Raw genomic sequence first — 17,768 nt, 5'->3', positions numbered from 1 at the left:
TGAAGTAGAGTGGTACTCATACAACAGACCTACAGTTCATCACCACCTATACTATATAGTATACTTGCATAACATACAAGCCTTTCCACCTTGACATTGCTTTAAGGAGCAAGGGTAATAATCATTCCTTGATGATGTTTCAGCAGAAAACTGTAATGGAGGTGTAGTAGATGCTTTACTTTTGTACTTTCACAGAGTCAGGAATAAACCCTTGGACCTTCCAATGAGATATACTGGGACTCCTTACAAAGTGATATATGGGACTGGATCCTGGTTAGTTTCTCATTCCAAATATGTTAAAAATGATTGACACCTTATCTGTGTGTTATGAAGAATGAGAGATGTTTTTATTCTGTTTTGAGACAGTCTATTTATTGGGACATAGCCTATGCCAGATTTCCTTTGAACTTTCAAAAGGCATTTCTCTTCCTTCCCTGCCAACAGCAATGGTAACTGCAAATATATGATAATGAGAACATAAATTTTCCTATGTAAACCTGAGATTACATCTGGAATTAACCCTTAGTTGCCTCTTTTGTTTTGTATTTCTTTCCTTGATTCCAGGTAGCTGAATAAACAAATTGAAATAGACATTTCTAGACTTGATAATGTGAGTTTGAGAGGTGGGTAAATTGTTAACTAAAAGAAGATGATTTCCACAACTTTCTAGGGGAAAAAAGGTACCACTATTAGGAGGATGTTGCATTTCAAAGGGCTAACAAATAATGCTTGACTGGGTAGAACATCTTGGTCCAGTGAGTACAAGCCTCCTCTGAGTCAGAGGGATTAGAGGTAAAATGCAAAGATTCATAATATAATTATAAAATTATATTTGAACAGAATGCCTCTGTATTGTTAAGTCAAAATTTCCTCTTAATAAGACTTTGAGAATTTTACTTTTATTAATATTAGAAATAAAGAAATAAATGAAGCAATACGTCCCCTTATAATCAGAATCAAGACAAAATGGAATTCTGCTGGGCTCTAGTATGTCTCTAAAGACCCATTGGACATTTTCTTTCTCTTGTCATTTCACCCAAAAGCAGATTCACAGAATTTCAGTGTTAGGAAGAAGCCATCTTGTTCAATTAGTACCTGAATAAGGCTTCTCTTTATAATATACTTAAAAAGATCTTCTAGCCTTTTCTTGAAGATCTCCAAAAAGAAGGAACACATTATCTCCTGGAAGTAGTTCTTCCTAGTTTAAGTTAACTCTGTAAAGCAATTCTTCTATACACCAAGCTGAGATTTGTCTTTTTGCAACATTACTTATTGATCTTATATCTCTGCCTTCTGAGACGAATTCTTCCAGCTATCACAGCTTTCATTCCCCTCCCTCCAAGTCTTCTCTTTTTTCAAGCTAATCCTTTAATAGAGCTTCATGTGGCATGCATGAATTGTAGGCCCTCCACTCTCCAAGTTTAGTTTAGTTCCAGGTATCACATTTTCAGTAGGATTCTGATAAGCAAAAGTACCTCTACAGAACAGCAAGTAGCTTGGCAAAATGCCTCTGATTCCTGCCTTACAAGGATCCTAAGAATATTTGGCTTGGAGAAGAAAGGATTTAGGAGGGTTCTCTTTAAATACCTTAAGGGTTTCCACCTGGAAAGAGGCATAGTCCTTACTTAGCTAGATCTGGAAGATCAGAACTACAATGGATGGAAAATACAAAGAGACTAATTAATGCTTCTTTGTGCTTTGAATTTATTTACTCACATTTATCTATTTATTTTTTTGCTGAAGCAATTGGGGTTTAGGGACTTGCCCAGTGTCACATGGCTAGGAAGTGTTAAGTGTCTGGGGCAGATTTGCACTTTCTTTGTGCTTTGTAACAAGTAGAGTTATCCAAAAGTAAAAGCAACTATGAAATAAGGTAAAAGGTTCCTTCTTCAATGGAGGTTTTAAGCAAAATCTAGACATCTACTTGCTGAGTATATTATGGAGGAATTGTTGCCCAGGTACCAATTAGATTAGATGGCTTCTGAGAGTCCTCCTATCTCTGATATGTGATTTTAAGTTATAATTAAATTCTAACTTTGTTTCTAGCCTTTTATTTACGAATATTTTGCCTCCTTAACTACATATAATATAGTTAAGTTGAGTGCCTTGAGGGCAAGACTGAGCCATATTCATTATAGCCCTCTAACATCCTAGGCATATATACAATCCCAATATATCTTAATGAATGAGTAAATATAAATATTGTTAATATAAAATAAGTAGTAGTTATCCAAAGACAATGACCCAATTAAAAAAAAATATATATATATATATATATATATATCATGTATGTGTATATTAAAATTCCAATACAGTTTTGAGTCAGTCAGTTGTAAATAAAATGCGGGACTTTGACTCCAAGAAGATCTGAGTTCAAACCTTATCCCAGACACTGACTAGTCTAGTAATTCCAGGTAGGTCATCTCTTCTTTCAGTCAGTTTCTTCACCTGTAAAATTGAGATAATAATAGCAGCTACCTCACAAACTTATTGTGAGGATCAAATGAGATAATATATGTAGATATAATATAAAGAGCTCTGTAAACCTTAAAGTGCCACGTAAATGATAATTTATTTTGACCTGAGAAAATATGTCAAGTTTTAATATGTATGGGGAAGCTAGGTGGTGTAGTGGGTAGAGCACTAGGCTTGGATTCAGGAGTGTCTGTCAAATCTGGCCTCAGATATTAGCTGTGTGACGCTGGGCAAATCACCTAACCCTGTTTGCTAACAACCACCAGAAAAAAAGTTGTAATACAAAGTGGTACCCAAAAATGAGAAAACTCCTGGGAAAATAGGTTCCCCTTATTCATATATCAAGGTAAATTACTGATAAATTTTAGCCTTACCCACAGGATATAGAATTGGCAATTATTATCAGGGATTATCACTAAATTATACTGGTAAGATTCTCTACACTTTAATATATTCAGGACCTGCATTAGTCTTGACTCATAAATTTGCTAACTAGATACATACCAGGCAATTCAGAAATTCAATAAGCCTCAGTTTCCCCAGTTGTGAATTGGGAGGCTTATACTTGGACTACCTACCTCACAGATAGCTCAAACCTACCTAGCAATTAGGTGGCAGAATGAATACAGAACTGGATTTAGAATCAGGACAACCTGATTTCAAATCTAACCTCAAACACTTAACTAGCTGTATGATTCTGGGCAAGCCATTTAATCTCACTCTGTTTAGATTTCTTATCTTTAAAGTGGGGAATTATAAAGTCACATACCTCTCAGGATTGTTATGATATTAAAAAATATCATGAAAATATTGATGATAATAATTATAATAATATAAAATAATATTTTTAAAATTCTGGGCAAAACTTAAAACTCTTAATTGCTAGATATCCTAAAGCTATTGGGAAGAAAATATTTTGTGAACTTTGTTCTATAAATGTGAGTTCTTCCTCATTATTCATCATCTGGGAAGTCTATAGGCTTTACCCGACTAATTAAGCAGGAAGTAAACATTGCTTTTTCCTCATGAGAAAATTGGGGCACAGAATAGGTACTTTATGTAGGGTTACACAATGAATCAATGAAGAAACTAGATTAAGGACCTAGGTTTCATAAGAGATGAACCATGTAGGTTGAAAACATAATTTAGTGGCCTTGCACTTTTACTTGATATTTGGCATATCCTTCCTAAATGGAAAAAAAGGGAGATAATTGGCAGATTCAATTTTCAGTATTCTCAAAAGGTAATTAATACCTATATTACCAATCACTCTTGAGAACTAACTGCTTGATCTTTTGAACAGCTGAGCATTAGTAATACAGGGTTTATCCAATAATGATTTTTGTCTGAACTATCTTGAGGGAAATCATCATTCTAGATGAAAACAGTCTTCAGGGAATAAATCTCCTTTATCTATATTTAGATATCAAAGGGACTATTTGGCAGCTCTATGATTCTCCATGACTTACAATGAAGTCTTAGTTCAAAGGAAATGAGCAATCAAGTCCAGTCCTATATCTATTACAGAAATCCCCACTAGAATATTTCTTATAGATGGTCATCCAACTTCTGGCTGAATGCTTCCAAACTGTTAGAAAATTCTTCCTTATAAAGTTGGAACTCCCCTTCTATGATTTCTACCCTTTGGATTTTAGTGCTTTCCTCCAAAGTTATGAAAACAATTTAATTATCACCTCGAAACTTCCCATCTAGTTCAGTTTATCTCACCTCGTGTTCTCGAGATACCATTGGAGGATCACAAAGAGAAGAAACCAATAGTGCTACTGAGACAAAAGGATTCTTTGAAGACTTGGAAACCAAGAGGCCCTGATCTAAAACAACAGGCCCCATTATCACAAAATTCCTTGTGCAATGCAACACCAGAGGTTGGTTATATAGCTAGAAAAGACTACAGCCACCTGCCTGAAACTGAAATAAAAAAAACCTCTTCTTATTAGGATTAGGAAATTAGGAATTCTGTTGCATCATTTAAAATCTTTTGTGTAGCTTAATCATTTTGCTCAATTAGAAAAATTCCCCTTAGATGCTGTCTTGTCATCAGAGGCTCTCTTCCAAAAGCCAGCTCTATTCTGAAATACTCCACTCCACCCATAACTCTTCCTGGGAAAGGAAGTTTAGACGTTCTGGTGAAGATTGTGTCATAATTGTTGACAGGTTTATCTATGTTCTAGTTTTTCTCTCACTTTTTCCCCTAGACATTGAACTTTCTGACTACATACATAAAATATTGACTATTGATTTTACTTGTATTTCTAATCTTTAGCTTGGCACATGAGAAATGTTTAATAAATGATTTACCTACTAAGTACTTACTATGTGTCAGCCTCTATGTTGAATTAACACAAGTTAAAGAAATGTATATAAAAGCAAGCAAAATAGTCCCTGTCCTCAAGAAGCTTACATTCTTTGTTTTAAAAATGTTTTAAAAGCTTTTATTTTTTTCTTTCTTTTTTAAAAAACTTTTTATTTTCAAAACTTATGCCCAGATTTTTCAACATTGACCCTTGCATAGCCTTGTGTTTGAGTTTTCCCTCCTTCCCCCTACCCTCTCACCTACATGACAAGCAATCCAATATGTTATACATGTTAAAATATATGTTAAATCCAATATTTATACAGTTTTCTTGCTGCACAAGAAAAATCAGATCAAAAAAGAAAGAAAATGAGTAAGAAAATGAAATGCAAGTGAATAACAACAAAAAGAGTGAGAATATTATGTTGTGATCTACATTCTGTTCCCACAGTTCTCTCTGGGTGTAGTTGGCTCTCTTCATCACAAGATCATTGGAACTGGCATCAATTATCTCACTGTTGGAAAGAGACACGTCCATCAGAATTGATCGTCATATAATCTTATTATTGCCATGTACAATGATCTCCTGTTTCTGCTCATTTCACTTAGCATCAATTCATGTAAGTCTCTCCAGGATTCTCTGAAATCATCCTGATTATCATTTCTTATAGAACAATAATATTCCATCACATTCATATACCATAATTTATTCAGCCATTTTCCAACTAATGGACATCCATTCATTTCCAGTTTCTTGCCACTACAAAAAGAGCTGCCACAAACATTTTTGCACATATGGATCCCTTTCCTTCCTTTAAGATCTCTTTGGGATATAGGCCCAATAGAAACATTGCTGGATCAAAAGGTATTAAGAAGCTTACATTCTAATGAGAGAAGATGACACATAGAAAAGAGTTGGAAAGCATGATGATAATAGTGGTGGTGGGAGTTGTCTATGGATGCTGACATAAATGAAGATTTCCTGGAAATATGACAGAAGTCTAAAACAAAGAAAGATAAAGGCTGTCAAAGCCCAGGGCTTCAAGGGCAGAGTCCATTTTCAAGTAAGGAAAGATTGGACACGAGTGCCTAATAGAAGTCAAGTATAGATGGTATGGCTGAAGATGACTCCAGAGTCTGAAAGCATTTCCATTGTTTCTAAATACTTCATCTTAGCAAGGAGAATTCCAACAGAATCTAAATTGTGGTATATCGAACATCAAATTAGCAAAGTTTCAAATATTGCTTGGTTATTATTAAACTGTCATCCGAGGACCAGCCTTGTTGACTTTGGAGAGGTTTCCCACCAAGTTGGCCAACAAGTGATGGGTAAAGATTTGTTTGTTGTTGTTGTTGTTGTTTATCCATCACAACAACTTTAAAACAATCTCCTAAATCATAGAAAGGGTGTTATATATAATCTGCAAGTGACAAATGATACAAAATGGCAAGTTCTTAATGTAACATTACTTTGAAAAATTATTCCAGTTATTGTTCTGTAAGAAATGAACAGCAAGATGATTTCAGAAAGGCCTGGAGAGACTGACATGAACTGATGCTGAGTGAAATGAGGAGGACCAGGAGATCATTGTACACAGCAACAGCAAGATTACACAATGATCAATTTTGGTGGACATGGTTCTTCTCAGTAATGAGATGATTCAGGCCAATTCCAATGATCTTATGATGATGTGAGCCATCTACACGCACAAATAAGTATATGGAAACTGAGTGTGGATCCCATTTTCACTTCTTTTGTTGTTGTTTGCTTAAATTTTATTTTCTTTCTCATTTTTTTTCCTTTTTGATTTGATTTTTCCTGTGCAGCAATACAATTGTATAAATATGTATGCCTATATTGGATTTACATATATTTTACTGTGTTTAATATAAAAAAAATTGAGAAGAAAATAAATTATTCCAGACCTGTGATTTCATCAGTGTGTTTGGAATTCTTCAAGTAAAAGCCCCCTCCTTGACCCTAAGTCTTCTATAACTTACAATTAGAGAGTTGTCCACTGGGCTTGAGATGCTAAGAAAAAGTGTCCATCACCAGTTATCCCCTACCAAGCCTCAACTTGGGATTGATCCCACCATGAATCACTTTTGTTTCTATACACATGCTGCTGAATTAAGATGGAGAAAATCATGAAATCATCCTGAGTGGGACCATTACAGATATATATATATATTGCATTACTTCAACAGGACCCTCACTATACCTCCTTAACTTAACACTGCTCACCATAATGAGCCTTTTTATCACTCCTCAAACTTCATGGGTTCCCCTTCTTCATCCTCTCACTACTAATTTTGTACCATATTTTGCTGGGGGAAAAATCCACCACAGACTATCTGAGACCATGCCTTAACACAAAGAAGAACCCTTCTTATCAATGCAAATTCCTTGATATGCATAAGTGATTCCTTTTGCCTCCATATTCTACAGCAGATTGCCTCTCTCTATCATCCAAATTCTCTATCTTCAATCTCTTCCAGACTACTGGTTATTTACCTATTGTTTCCAATAGTAGGTTTATAGAAAGTTTACAGACATGTTCATGTCTTTTTTCTCCATCCCCATCCCATCATATGATCCATTCATGGCCTATTCTCCCTTTTTGTGAATACACTCTTGAGGAGGTCAAAAACAACGAATGCTTCTACTTTCTTTCCTTTCAATATTGTTAAGTTCTCTATAGTCTGCCTTCTGACCTCTTCATTCAATCAAAACTGCCTTTTCCAAAGTTATCAATGATCTCTTAACTTCCAAATTTCATGGCTTTTATTTCAATTCTCTCTCTCTCTCTCTCTCTCTCTCTCTCTCTCTCTCTCTCTCTCTCTCTCTCTCTCTCTCTCTCTCTCTCTCTCTCTCTCTCTCTCTCTCTCTCATTTACCGTGGGCTCTGTTGATTACCCTCTTCACCTTGATATTCTTTTCTGTCTAGATTTCCATGACACACTCTTTCTGGATTCTTCTGCTACCTATCTACCTATTTAAAAATTCTTTAAGTCCAGGTCACACCTGTTAAAGCTGACTGTTCCCCCCCACCCCCCAGGGCTCTATCCTAGGCTTTCTTCTCTTTTCCATCTATACTATATCCCTTGATGAGCTCATCAGCTCCAATAGTTTCAATTATCATCTCTATGTTAATGATTCTAGATTTTACTTATCTAACTGTAATTTCTCTCCTAAACTCCAGCTGTCTTTCAGACATCTTGAATTGAATATCTAGTAGACATCTTAAATTTAACATGTCCAAACCCAAATCCATTATCTTTTCCTACAAACCTCCTTTGTTTCTGTCTTATTACTGTAGGGAGTATCACTGTCTTCTCAGTAACATACCTTGGCTTACAATACAGATATCATCCTTGACTTCTCATCCCCCATCCCATCTAATTTATTGCCAAGTCCTGTTGTTTTTACTTTAGTAACATCTCTGATATATTCCTTTTCCTAACTCTGTCATCACCTTATTATTACCTCAAACCTGGACTATTGCAGTAGAGTTTTGGTTGGTCTGCCTGTTTCAAGTCTCTTCCCACTCCAGTTCATCTTAGACCCAGCTGCCAAATTAATCATCCTAAAGTTCAGGTATGTGATTTCCCTTTTTAATCTATTCATCTATTCAATACTTTCTATGATTCCCTATCATGTCTAGGATTAAAATTAAAATCCTGTTTTGCATTAAGAACCCTTCACTACATGACTCTCTTCTATCCTTCCGGTCTTCTTATGCCTTATTCCCCTCCACTTATTTTGTGATCCAGTGACCCTAACCCACTTACACAAGATACACCACTTACCAGTTCTAGACATTCTCACCAGCTGTTTCTAATGCCTGGAAGGTTCTCTTTCCCATCGCTCCTTACCCTTCCCCACTTCATCTCTGCTTCCTTGCTTCTCTGGCTTTCTTTCAGGTCCTAGCTAAAATCCCATCTTTTCTCAGAAGCCTTTTTGGTTTCCTCTTAGTGCTATTGTCCAGTCTTTTTCATTTCCCACTTATCCTGCATCTATTTTATTTGTGGATAGCTTTTTGCATGCATCAGATTTTGAGATCCAGAGGCTATATCCCCAGGGATACAGGCAAAGGGCCCAGCACATAATAGGTGCTTAATACATGCTTATTGATTTGTCATATGGTCTATGAACTGGAGGATATTGGGCACTAAGACTTAGATCATGGAAGCTGTCTTTAGACAGTGGCTGTTAATTTAGTACAGCTCTAGAGAAAGGAGAAAGCAACTTTCTGTGTGCCACCCTTACCCCACCCTCATTCTCCTCCCTGCCCATGGCACAATCTCAAACACCATCATTCCCTTCTATCCAGTTTTTCCCCTCCATCAAAAATGTTCCTGGTGACATCCAGTGATAGTCCTAAATCTTTGGCAAACATTTAGGACAGCTTGGGCTCCTCCCAAACGTTAAGCAAGGACAAGAAAGGCCAGCACAGGGAGGGTTGCATAATTGTTGTATTTAGAACTTGGGAGTCATCCTATACACCTATGAATGAACTGGTCCTACAAGAATCAGGGATGGAGGAGAAAAAATCCTACCGTTTAGATTCCTGCTAATACAGGGGGCAAAAGGGCAGACCAAAATTTGCCCTTGGGTAGGATCATAGAATTTAGATCTGGAAAGTGGACTCTCCTTGGACATCACACCACCACAGAGCGCAAAGGGGATAACATAACCAATCTGGCCATACAGAGCTCCCACAACTCTGCCGAGCTGCTCAGGCTGGGGGTAGTTCAGGAGCGCCTGGCTTAGACACCTGTCCACCAGCCAGTCTAGGATGCTGTAACCGTGTGGCGGATCTAGCACCATGTTGTGGCTCTTTATTGGGCAGGGCCGAAGGCGGGGGCGTGGCTTGCATGCAGGACCAGGCCTGAGCCACCTGGTCCCAGAGCCTCGGTCCCTGCAAAGGTCCGGCGCTAGGACCCGCGCGATCACACCTGTTGGCCATTGATTAGTGGGGCGGGCGGGCCCCCGTAGGTGTAAATGAGCTAACTAGCCGCGGGCGGGGAGTGACTTTGTGCTTGGGCGTGTGGAGCGAACTGCTGCTCGGGCAGGGCAGGGCAGGGCAGCGCCACGCAGGGCCGCCCGGTGCCCCGCAGCAGCTCCACTCTCCTTCCAGCTCCCTGTGCCGTGGGTGCTCTGCGCAGACCATGGCGGAACTGCTGCAGAGCCTGAGTGATTCCCAACTGGTGGCGCGCTTCCAGCGCCGCTGCGGTCTCTACCCCGCGCCCCCGGAGACTCCCCACGAGCCCCCGGAGGGCTCCGGGGCTCCGGCACCGCGGCCGGCTTCCCGGCATACCCAGGCGGTCAACGGCAAGGGCGGCCGGAACAGCGCCTACCCGCAGGTAATGTCTCATCCAGGTGTGCCGAGAGCGAGCGAGCGAAGAGGGACTTGGGGGGAGGAGACGGTGGGCACTCCCCTTGTGGCCCCAGGGCGGCGGGCTCGGCTCTCTGGTGGCCAGGCGGGGACAGGCAGCGGCTCTCAAGGCTTCCTCCTCTGCAGGGCCATGTGCAGCCTGCTGGTCAGCCATCCCCTCGACTACTGCAGAAGCTCGAAATCACTCTGACCTGATGGGGAGGAAAGGAAAAGCCTCCTACGGGCTCCAAACTCTGCCTCTTGGCCTGGGAGTGTAAATAGCTCCCTACTCTCTGCAGGGGGCCGGGGAGGGCGACCTTGGTGCCGGTGCTTTTTAAATGCAAAAAACGTACCGGGTTCTCTTTACATCCTAGCACCAGCCTGGTTGACTTGCAGGGGAAGAAATTATGAGCAAATCATTCTTAGCATCATGGGATTTAGAGCTGGGGGAGATCTTCAAGATTAGCGTGATTCTCATCTAACCTTTTCCTTAACCTTTTCCCCACTCATTTTACAGGTTATAAACCTGAGACCCAGTGAGCCCAACGGCAGGTGTCTTCCCTCAGCTGATAATTATACAGATGCACCTGTTAGGGTCACCCATCTCTCCCGCATCCTTCACCAACTCTAAATTTTCCTTGTTAATTTTGTCCTCCCTTTATAATGAAAACCTTTTGGGGAACCATCCCCAGGTCTGTTCAGGAGAGAAAGAAACTGTCTCTTTCAAGGGCTTAATTTTATCACTTGCGCTGTCTAAAACAGACTGAAATGCAGTCTGACGTCCTTTCCTTCACGGGGTTCTCATCAGCTTTTGAAAATGCCTCTGTTAAGGGAAAATGTGCTCCTTTCCCTGCTGCTGACTAGGCTTCTAGTGGGTTACACAATTTATTGCGTTCATGCTTTGGTGGCCTTGGTTAGGTAACACTGTTTTGCCTAGGCAGTTCCTCGGAACACCGATCCCTAACTACAGTGCTTCCCTACAGAACTGACACATCCTGCAGCTAGCTGTCAGCCTGCCAGGGATACTGATGGGAATCCTTCTGCCTGGATGAGATTTACAGTCCTGCCAGGGTTGGGTTGTAGCAAGTCAATACAGCAGATGTCACCTGGGCACCTGCAATAGCTGTGGTTCCTGGGGAGGATCATTTGGAACAGGGACGTCAATGCAAGCTGCTGCTTTGTGCAGACTGCAGAATTTACGCTTCATGCAGCTTTGGGAAAAACAGATCATGTTTCTAATATCTATTTTGAGACCAGGAAACAGTATGGGTAACTAGTCTTATGCTTTGATGTATATGGAATGAATTAATTAGGGAGGGTTAGTACTTTTTCAGCCTTACTTGTGGTCCATTTGCTCCTCCTTCCTCCCTTCCTTCTTTTTCCCCTTCCTTCTTCTTCCCTTCCCTTCCTTCCCTCTCAAAATTAGGGTAAAGTGACTTTTCACAAAGCTAGTAAGTGTTAGAGGTCGAATTTGAAGTCAGGTCCTCCTGACTCCAGAGTTAGGTGCTCTATCCACTCTGTTATCTAGTTACCCCATTTTCTCTTTTTTTCTAGGAGCTTTTCTTGTATTGTTCCCCTCCCTTTCCCCCATCTACTCTCCCTGTTACAGAACATTTATTTATTTATTTATTTTTGACATTTTTTTCCCCCTTCTTTCTTCAGTATTTGACTTCAAAAAGAAAAGAAACAACACATTAAAATGCCTCTATATATTTGAGGTGCATCCACACTTTGCTCCACCCTCTTAATGAACAATAAAATGTGTAACCTAGAAATCTGGAACAATTTCTTTACATGCTTTACATGCACAGTGTCCCAAGACATTCTGACCACAGGCAGTTTTAAAGATTGGGACATCCCCTTTTATCTGATTTGAGAAGAACCTTTTGAGACAGATACCATGAATATTACTATCCCTGTTTTTCAAATGAAGAAATGAAAATTTATAGATTAATAAACTAGTCCCATGGCTTAAGTTTAGGTGATGGAATTGGAATCTAGGATTCTTCAAATAGTACTCTTAAGATTTATACTGTATTCTGCATGCACTATCTTGGTGGAAAACAGGGTCATAAGAGAAGTGCTATGGGAATTATTATACCTATTTCATAGATGAAGACGATGACATTTAGAAAAGTTAGGTGCCTTTTCCTCCCCTCCCAGCAAACTGCTCTTCCTCAGCCCCCATGGTCTCATAACCAATGTTCAGATGTAGAATTTATACCAATGTGGGTAGGAGATAGCTGGCTTAATTTATTTCAAGTAAGGATTGTTTGGGCCAGGGAAAGATAGATTAAAAACCAATTGGAAATTAAATAATCTAATTCTAAAGAATGAATGGACAAAGCACAAATCATAGGAACACTCAATAATTTCATCTAAGAGAATGACAATAATGAGACAACGTACCAAAACTTATGGGATACAGCAAAGCAGCTCTTAGAGGAAATTTTACATTTCTAAATAGTTACATGGATAAAATAGAAAAAAAGAGAAGTAGGGATTATTTAAAAGTACTTAAAAAATACTTGTTGGTGGGAGCTGGTGGAATATGCATGTGATTGACCTCTGTTCTTGGGACTGTGATGGGGTTTGAGGCTTAGGGTGAATCACTTGAGCTTAGTTCTGAGCTACAACAGGATTAAAATCAAACCAGTTCCATTTTAAGTTCCTGGGAGTAGAGAGTCTCTTGGCTGTCGAAGGAGGGATAAACCAGCCAAAGTTGGAGTAGGTCAAAGCTTCTGTGCTAATCAGCCAGAGAAACAAGCATGAAAATGCTTAAGAACTTCAGCTTTAGTGAAATTAGGAGACCTAGTCTCAAAACAAATAAAAATACTTATTGATTAATTGATAAGGCAAAGAGCATGCCAGTATACATGCTGGAGAGAATTGGTTTCATTTAATTTCTGATTTTAATTTCTGGCTGTGTGATTTTAAGTCATTTAGTATTTTGGGATTTTCCACATCTTGATCATAATAAGGTTTTAAACTATAGCTTTAAGCTTTTAATAGTAATATAATATAATTTAAGTTATGGAACCAGGAGGGTATTGAAGAGAGCTGATATCTTCCCCTTACTCCCCTTACTTCCTCTGCTTAGAGGAAGACCTTTGTCCAAGGGAAACAAAAAGGCTACTTGACATTTTCTATAATCTATTCAAAACATAGATTTTCATATTGCAACTTCAGTTTTTCTTCAGTACTCCCTTCTTATTTTGCAAAATCCCTCTCTAGCAGAGGAATACCTTTCAGTGTCCCCCATATTTGCAAATCTGGGATTATTTGGATAGTATGTATGCCTAAGATTATTCTGTGCAAAGATATTGCCAATAAGTTGTTTGGTTCCTGGACACACATTCCGTTCTGTTTTGGTGTCTAAATTTAAATTGGTAAATTAAAAACTTGTCATCACGATTGACCTCTCTGACCATTACCAATATCTTTTTACACCTTCCTTTATGACCTACAAAATAGACTGGACTTAAAATTCATGCAGGTCATAACATTTACAAAGTAAGACAAAAAGGTGGGGTAGCTATGAAATCAAGAAGATTAATTGTTGTGTTCTATGTATTCTAGGGAAGGAAACCTAAGGAGGAGAGAATTTGAATTATGCAGTGCTTCTAATAGGATTCTTTATGAGTGTGGCAAGAGGAAACTCTGTTCCACGAAAGTGTTACATCAGAGTGGCAATTTGCTTCAGGAAGGTTGAGCTAAGGCAATAAATCTCCCTATCTTTGATTTTTATCACCTTTGCTTACTCACTAAATTAGCTTAAAGTTTGTAATTTGTGGGTTTCCCCATCATTAATCATTACTTTAGATGTGGTCTCTCCAAATAAGAATTAATAAATACTTTTTTTTGTTGATGATCTGTTTAGACATTCTTTCTAATTATTTCTAAAGTTAAATTTTGGGGATCAGAAGTGGGACAGTCTTAAAATATTCAGGACTTAATATTCTTCCTAAATATGTTTTCCAATTTTTAAGATGCAATCCTTTGCTTTTAGACCAGTTTGAAGAATGAAAAAATGACTGGACAGTCAAGGAGATCTGAATTCTAATCTCAAATCTACAGTCACTAGTTGTGAAACGTTCACTAAGTCTTTGGATCTTGGATTCTTTATCTGTGAAATCTTAGATACTTTATTATTAGTAATCCCTAAAATGAGGCCTCTTTCAGGTTGTTGCTGCTGTTATTTTTAGAGATAACTCCACACTATGATTCTGTAAAATCTTGTCAATTTTGCTATTTACTCTTTTAAAAACACATAACTTCAATATAAGTTCAACATTTATTAAATACCCATAATCTACAAGGCACTGTGTGTTAAGTCCTTTGATTTCAAATGTACATACATAGTACATAGATGCTGTGTTTTCAAAGAACTTACTATATGTTATAACTGTGATACATGAGGATGATAAAGTGTTAAGGAGAGACTCACAAAGTGTTTTGAGAGGAAGATGACCATGAAATGATTGTTGGGTAGAAGGTTTCATGAAGAAAATTAAATCTGAGTTGGGCTTTGAAGGGAGGGACTTCCTGTGTAACCCTTACTTAATTTTGTTTGCTCACTTTCCTTATCTGTAAAATGATCTGAAGAAGAAAATGGTGAACTATTCTAGTATCTTTGCCAAGAAAACCCCAATTGTGCTCATGAAATGTGGAAAGAATCTACCATTTGTAAGTTATGACAGGAATAGAGGAATAGAAATTGGAGACTGCAGAGGGAGGGATGGAGAGTAACTGGAAGGGAGGAGTTCTGGGGAGAGATAAGAAGTGGAGAAACAGATTTGAAAATGATTTGCATAGAGGTGATAGCAGAAACAATTGGAGTAAATGAAATCACCTAAGGACAGAACACTGAAGAAAAACTATATCTGAGGGAAACAGTGAGAAACTTGTAAAGGAGACAGAGAAGAAATGGTCAAACCAATGGTATAAGGAAAACTGAGTCAAGAAAGGTGGGAGGGTATGGATAGTCTATAGTGCCAAATGACCCAAAGTGATTGATCAAGGGATATGACCCAAAGCCAATGGATTTGGTGATAGGGAGATAAAAGTGATCTTCTGGAGAGCTATTTCAGTAAAGTGGAAGAAACTAAAACTAGATTTCAAGAGGTTAAATGGGTAGTGAGGAAATGAAATTATAAATTGTAGCTTGACATTAAAAAGAAAGAGACAGGATCTTGGATTGTGAGGGTGAGAGGAGTAAAGAAATTTTTTAGAATGAGATCTAAAACATGCATTAATGTTTAAAGAATGAAGGGAAGAAGTAATGGAGAAGAGGATTTGGAATGACTGAGAATTATTAGAATAAAATCTGAGGGAAGGGAGGAGATCCAGAAGAAGTGTATACATATTAGTTTTTTTTTTTCTTTTTATTATAGCTTTTTATTTACAAGACATATGCATGGGTAATTTTCCAGCATTGACCCTTGCAAAATCTTCTGTTACAACTTTTCCCCTCCTTCCCCCCTACCCCTCCCCTAGTTGGCAGGTAGACCAATACGTTAAAGTAATACATATTAGTTTTTAACAAAGAAATCATCTGATACTGGGAGAACAGGTGAAAATCAAGAATAAAGGGGGGATACTGAGTATTTTCATTCAATGAAATGGGAATAATTTTCTTAAAAGTGAGGACAGAGCAGGTAGACAGGCAGGAGTAAAGGGAAGAGAAGATTTGGAACAATTGCTGGGAGGAGTGTGAAAAAAAGTGAGATAAACTAAAGGTTTCTTACAAGGAAGCAGTGAGAACTCAGTTAAAGTTCATTCACATACATTTGTAATGAGCCCAGTCAGCATAATTTCTTCCAATGACACTCAGTAACTTTGGAGTAGGATAGAAGGAGGCAATGGTAAAGGTTAGCCAAGGTTGAGGTGAGAAATTGTAATTATAAGATCCGGGTTGCAGAAGAGGATATTGTGAAAGGAACTTTCCATAGGGTCGAAAGAATAGGAATAAAAGTGAGAAGGTTGATTGCTTCAGCCTTGAAGTCAGGAGGACCTGAGTTCAAATTTGCTTCAAACATTTAACACATCTTAGCTGTGTGACCCTGAGCAAGTCATTTAACCCCAATTGCCTCAGCAAAAAAAAAGAAACAAACAAAAAGAATCAGTATAGATGAGCTAAGGTTTAAGGTTGTTGTTCAGAAAGAGGAATTTCAGAGTGGAGTAACTTGAAAGTGAAGTGTATTAAAGTCATAGCAAGGCCATTTTGTCAAGTACATGTGACAGAGTTGAAGTGGGGACTATAAGAACTGATACATTTGAGGTGAATATCCCTATAGGAAAAATAAAAATATTAGATTTTTTTTTTCTAGAAACATGATGATGTGAAGGAAATTTTTAGATCTTTATACAATTCTTCAAGTACATTAAATTATCTAGGATGCCCCAAATTTGAGTCCTATAGAAATAAGAAAAAATACTTGAATCAGCTTTGTAGATGATTTCAGCAGAAACAGAGCTGCCACAATTTCTTGTAGCTTGATAAATTTGCAGATACCCATATCTTCTTTATTTTTCTCTTTATATGCTACTACATTTTCAAGTGGAGAAAAATAGAAGAGGGAATCCCTTGCAGGTGTTTTTTAGACTATACAATGATTTTTGGAGAGGGGTTGTTGCTTCAATTTCAGTCATGTCCAATTTCATAACCCATTTGGGGTTTTCTTGGCAAAGATACTGGAGTAATTTGCCATTTTTTTCTCCAGATCATTTTACAGATGAGGAAACTGAACAAAAACAGGATTAAGTGGCTTGCCCAAGGTTACATAGATAGTAAGTGTCTAAGACTGGATTTGAACTCATGAAGAGGCTTCTTGACTCTACTGTGTAAACTACCTGCACTTGGAGTAAAGTGTATCTAATTATGTTTGCGATGAGAAAGTATGATAAGATAATCTTAATGTTGTTTACTCATTAAAGTCATATGGACCACACATTATTTATTTATTTATTTATAGAATTAATCCTACCATTTATAAAAAACCTAGTGATCAAGAAAGAAGATAGCTCACATATTTCCCACATGATTAATCTAATTGATGAACTCACAAAGCCAAAAGAAAATGAGGAAAGCCCTCCTGGCACATTGAAGGGAATGCCCACAGAGATGAATTCACTAGTCCATTGGGGTATTAGTGGATTACCTCTAGTGCCTAATATACTAGGTCCTAAACAAATGTTTGCTGAATTAATAAGCAATAATATAAGCTAGAATAAGCTCTGGAACTCAGATGCTTTTTTAGTGGCAAGTAACCACTGGTAGATCTAAAGCACAGAAAGAAAACAAAAATTAGAAAGAAAAGTGAATTAGAGAAAAGAGAAAGAAGTTAGGGTAAAAGGAGAGAGAAAAAGATACAAATACATTAGATGGGTATTGTGAGAACTAAAGAGGGTAACTAACAGTTTTCTTTATAATCCTGGTTTCTTTCTTCTTGCAATCAAAAATAAATTAAGGCAATAAATTAATTAATTATTGGTGGAAAGCTTTAGATGATCAGTTTAAATTTGGTTCAGGAGGGAACTAGTATAATGGTTACCCCTTTGAGAAAAAGCATTTTTTTTTTTTAATGTTAAATGCCTAGCCTA

At 38.0% G+C, this 17,768-nt stretch overlaps 1 protein-coding gene across 2 annotated transcripts in view; it reads left to right on the top strand.

Moving 5' to 3' along the window:
- Positions 1–9,689: 9,689 nt before the first annotated feature.
- The window catches only part of SGPP2 (sphingosine-1-phosphate phosphatase 2), a 125,148-nt gene continuing 117,069 nt past the window's right edge, over positions 9,690–17,768 (top strand). Inside the window, exon 1 of one of the 2 annotated variants that reach the window (XM_074298623.1) lies at positions 9,690–10,155. In XM_074298623.1, the coding sequence (XP_074154724.1) occupies positions 9,961–10,155 (195 nt within the window). In that variant the 5' untranslated portion in view covers positions 9,690–9,960. The remainder of the gene's footprint in view (positions 10,156–17,768) is intronic. The other variant, XM_074298624.1, reaches the window with a different exon arrangement.

This window comes from Sminthopsis crassicaudata, chromosome 3 (genome assembly GCF_048593235.1).
Source record: "Sminthopsis crassicaudata isolate SCR6 chromosome 3, ASM4859323v1, whole genome shotgun sequence".
Taxonomy (NCBI): Eukaryota; Metazoa; Chordata; class Mammalia; order Dasyuromorphia; family Dasyuridae; genus Sminthopsis; species Sminthopsis crassicaudata.
Note: the sequence above shows the minus strand (reverse complement) of the source record. Positions and strands in the feature narration are given on the sequence as shown.